Here is a 4,527-nt window from a genome sequence, read left to right as displayed (position 1 = left end):
TTAAAAGAAATGCAGTTGACCTGATACACGATATTAGTTAATCTGGTTTTAATCATCATCTACAATAATAATGATAATTCTATTTTGGTTCACTGATCGTTTATTTTACTGTAAAATGTAATGGAAGAATGACCTGATTAGAAGCATTGCTTAGGAAAGTGATTGGTTTGTTGAAAGTTTCAAAGCTACTCTGTAGCTTATTCTTGCCTGTTTGATGTATTAGAAACATTTTACTTTTTTGGTTATGAAAAACGCTGCGAAATTACAGAAAGTTAGCAAAAAACTACCGAATAGACCAGAGTTTAATACTAACTTTGTTGCAATATGTAATGCTACCCACATAAGTGGGTAATGAGGTAGTCAACAACACGCAACAAAGAACAGAGTAGTTAGAATTGAATGCGATACTTGTTGGGAGGAGGTAGCGAGCGGACGCCCGGCTCAGCCGCCTTGACTGGAGGCTGGCCGAGCGAGCCTCGGCGTCGCGACGCCTGCGAGGCCCCCTCGAAGCAACTGCTGTAGTCAGGCAGCTTCTTCGGCGGAGGCAGCAGGCTCCTTGACGGCGAGTCTCTAGTTTTATCCGATCCCGTCGACAACTTCCTATTGTACTCTTTCGCCGAGTCGAATCTTGAAGGCGAATATCTGACAGGAGAGCTGCGAGAGATATCAGTGATGGTTTCTGCGTTGTCCGACAGTTTCCGATTGGTGGAGTCCGAACTGAAACGCCCGTATTCGCCCAGTTTGCGCGGTGGAATCGGCAGTGGCGAGTCACGATCACGACTCTTGTCGGTCGAGTCACAACTGGTCTTGCTAGTCGAGTCGTTGTTGAGTCGGTTGTATTCGCCGAGTTTGCGAGGGTGGAGCGAGCGGACGGGCGACTCGCGGTGGGACTTGGGGTCGGAGGCGTCAGCGCTCGAGTTGGCCGAAGCCTTGCTGCCCTCTCCATCGCTGAGTCGTCCATACTCGCCGAGTCTGCGCTCTCGGCCGGCGCTTGGTGACTTGTGGTGACGCTTGGGGCGAGGCAGCGAGCTAGGGGGCAGACTGCCACTACCACCAGTCTGACGCTGCTGTTGCGAGCACAAGCCCTGCTTCTCCAGCAGCATCATCTCACTACCCCCACCCCCCACCACTCCACCACCCCCACCTGCACTGCCACCCCCTCCACCACCGCCCCCCACCAATCCCTGCAAGAATCCGCCGGCCGCTTCGAAGCCGCCGCCTACACTCGCCAGTAGTGGTTGGGGTATTTTTCCTTTTCGCGGCGCAGAGCCTGGATGAGAGAATCCTGGAAAACAGCAAAGACCTCTCTGAAATCAGAAGGAACAAAACGGGTGTGCCTGAGGTTGTGCGGACCGAGGACGGGATTAGTGCACACCAGTTAGTTGTTCACACCAGAGCACGACTGGGAGGGTCAAGGATGTTAGGAAGAGAGAGACAAAACAATATCGACACATTAGAGGTAAGGAACACTACTAAATGCATGCTAGCAATATTAATCAGCATCAAATCAAAACTATCAATATAACAACAATAATCAACACTCAAAAAAATTGAAACATTCAATACAACACAAGACATAACTGACGAAAAAGCTATTCTATAGTCCGTACAAATTTACTTCAGACTTGGAGGAATATGCAGCGCAGAGAAATGGAGGGAGATCAGCCAATTACAGTGATTAATAGAGTCACGGTATACATACAGTATGGAAACTTGGCTAGTACCCTGGCGCAAAAATCCGCCATCTTGTTAGGAAGTGCCGCATTGTAATAGTATTGATGGAAGGTTCGGATCACTTTAATGATCCGGATCAATTTATCTCGTTCACTGCCACGAGCCAATCAGAAGACCAGGATTGGAACTTCCTTAGGTCACGTGACGTGTCTAGTATTTGCGTCATGTAAAAAGCATTGGTTAGATTCTGTACCATTCTGTACCTATTCTGTGATAGAATCATAGGTAGAAGCGCAGTTGCCAATTTGTCAGTCATGTGACCGCTTTCGGACAGGAAACTTCGCATGTTTAGCATGAGCACATGACCAGTCACTAGAGGTGGAGAACGCTAGCCGCTTCAAAACGGCAACATCGCCTCTGTATCCCTCCCGCTGTATGCTTTCTCTGCTGCGCATGCCCATCCAATTAAGAAGTAAATCTGTACAGATTATAATAAAGTGAGGACCAGTATATACGGTTCAGTCATGAGTAAAAGAACGGCTACCCATTTTTACAATTTCACCCCTTTTCTCGTGACTTAACCATCTATACCTCGTGACATTCATTGCCAACGGTGATACTGTACTAGGTATTAAGCAAAACGTATTTTTATTGTTTTTTTTTCAAATTTACATTTATGTTTTCATATTGGGACCAGCTTAATATTGTACCCAAGAAAATATGTGTATCACAGGTAAAAATTGCAGTTCTACATTAATAATTGATAATACAATCACATTGAAATTATTTGTTCCACAATGTGATATCTGAACTAAGCCACTGTAAAATTTTATTCGAAAATAAAGTTTGGCAATGATTCCCGCGAGGTGGTAATTTTATAAATTCACCGCAGACTATTTGCAGATATGAGCAAGATTGCTTGAATTTCAAACGTTTTATCAAATATATAATGCATTTCAGACTACACAACAATGAAAAACATAGATTTCACGAATATTAAAGTTGTTTTGGTCCCAATATGTTATGATATTGGATTACCAAACTGAACATTTGAAATTATGCTATCTTCATTTTTTTACATAATATATTATGAGTTACATATTAACTCTGATGATAAATATGTATCATCTATTATTTTATTAGTTGAAAACGTTCTCTCGTAACTGAACCATCAACCCAATATTATAAATTTGGCAAATTTTGGTCAGGCTCCAAATTTTGTATAGAACCAATAAAAATGATTTGGTTTAAACAATGAGACATTATGATATTGGGATTAGGACATTTAGGTTTTGAGTTAATTCGAATTAAAATAGCACTATAAAACCACACAAATTGATTTAGAAAGTTTGTTTGGGGAAGCTTTCATATTTAGAGCAAAAATTAAGTTTGAAGCACTCAGAGGTAAACACTTACAAAATGTTGTAACGATTTTAAATCCATATCAGAACAACACTATCACACATCTAGAATCGAACACTTTACCTTAAGCAGTCGACTCACGAGGAAATTTTAGCTTCCGTTAAATTTCATTTTATATTTCATAGCAAATATCACTAAGAACATTGAAACGACATTTTAATTAATGAGATATAATAAGGTGAAATGGAACATCCAATCGCTACATATCACTAAGAAATCGAAAAATACCCAATAAAATGTATAGCAATTTTAATGCAGTAAAACTCCATTCATAAATTTGAATTTTAAATAACTTTTGTTCGAATTTGACTGGAAACATTTTGAAAATATTGTTTTTCATTATTATGCAAAAACAACATGGACAAGAGCTTGCAGTAAGTTATGAACTAAAGATTGACATTCAGCACGATTAAATAACATGCTAGTCACTAAAAGGCATTAGAACGTTCATGTACTTCAGCGGTTTGAATAAGATTAATTTCAACTGTAAAGAATAAGATAAAATTAAACTGATAATTTGTGAATTAAAGTATGAAAGCTATTAGCATGACACCATATTTTTTGACTCCTTTCATGTTCTAAAATATATTATTCTAATTTTCAATTTCCTTTATAACTTGATTACAGTATCATTTTAGCGTAGCCTACAACAATTTTTCAAGAATCTTACGTAGACTAAGGCCCGGTTGCACAACAGCCGGTTAAATTTTAACCGTGAATAATTTCACGAGAACCAATCATAGAAGGCGTTATTGAAAAGACGGCTTCTCTAATTGGTTCTTGTGGAATTAATCATGGTTAAAATTTAACCGGCTGTTGTACAACCGGCACTAAGATTTTAGCTTTAGTAACTACAAATTCAATTCAGCATCAAATCATAGAAGGAGTTTTTGAAAAGACGGCTTCTCTGATTGGTTCTCGTGGAATTAATCACGGTTAAAATTTAACCGGCTGTTGTGCAACCGGCACTAAGATTTTAGCTTCAGTAACTACAAATTCAACTCATATGATTTTTACTAAAATGCATGATTACGAACTGAAAAAAAGTTTGATTTTTGAGATGTCAATTCTATAACCACAGTCAAATTCTAAACATTGTGTAAAGGTTTTCGGCTCAAAATTTTCAAGTTTTATCAACAATTTAGGATTTCTGAATGATTGTTTTTATTTTGTTAAAGTTGAGTGTTATTCGTAGCTATTCAAAAATGAAATTTTGTTTTTTTTTCATGTGTAGATTTTGAATTTTGAAGAAGTTTTGGGCAGTAGCCTGTTTCTTCTTTTCCGACAACTTTATTGTTTACTCTATCCAATAAATAAATAATCGATAAGTGACAGCGACATAAGCAATATTTTGTACTGAATGAAAAAGTTTAAGAAATTGTCTTAGTCTTTTTCATCAATATGAATAATTACCACAATATCAACTTCTCA

At 38.7% G+C, this 4,527-nt stretch overlaps 1 protein-coding gene across 1 annotated transcript in view; it reads right to left on the bottom strand.

Annotated features, from left to right (window-relative positions):
• Positions 1-389: 389 nt before the first annotated feature.
• The window catches only part of LOC120349523 (WAS/WASL-interacting protein family member 1-like), a 6,576-nt gene continuing 2,438 nt past the window's right edge, over positions 390-4,527 (bottom strand). The window contains exon 2 of the mRNA XM_039419899.1: positions 390-1,307. Within this exon, the coding sequence (XP_039275833.1) occupies positions 390-1,307 (918 nt within the window). The remainder of the gene's footprint in view (positions 1,308-4,527) is intronic.

Source organism: Nilaparvata lugens, chromosome 1 (genome assembly GCF_014356525.2).
Source record: "Nilaparvata lugens isolate BPH chromosome 1, ASM1435652v1, whole genome shotgun sequence".
In the NCBI taxonomy this organism is placed as follows: Eukaryota; Metazoa; Arthropoda; class Insecta; order Hemiptera; family Delphacidae; genus Nilaparvata; species Nilaparvata lugens.
Note: the sequence above shows the minus strand (reverse complement) of the source record. Positions and strands in the feature narration are given on the sequence as shown.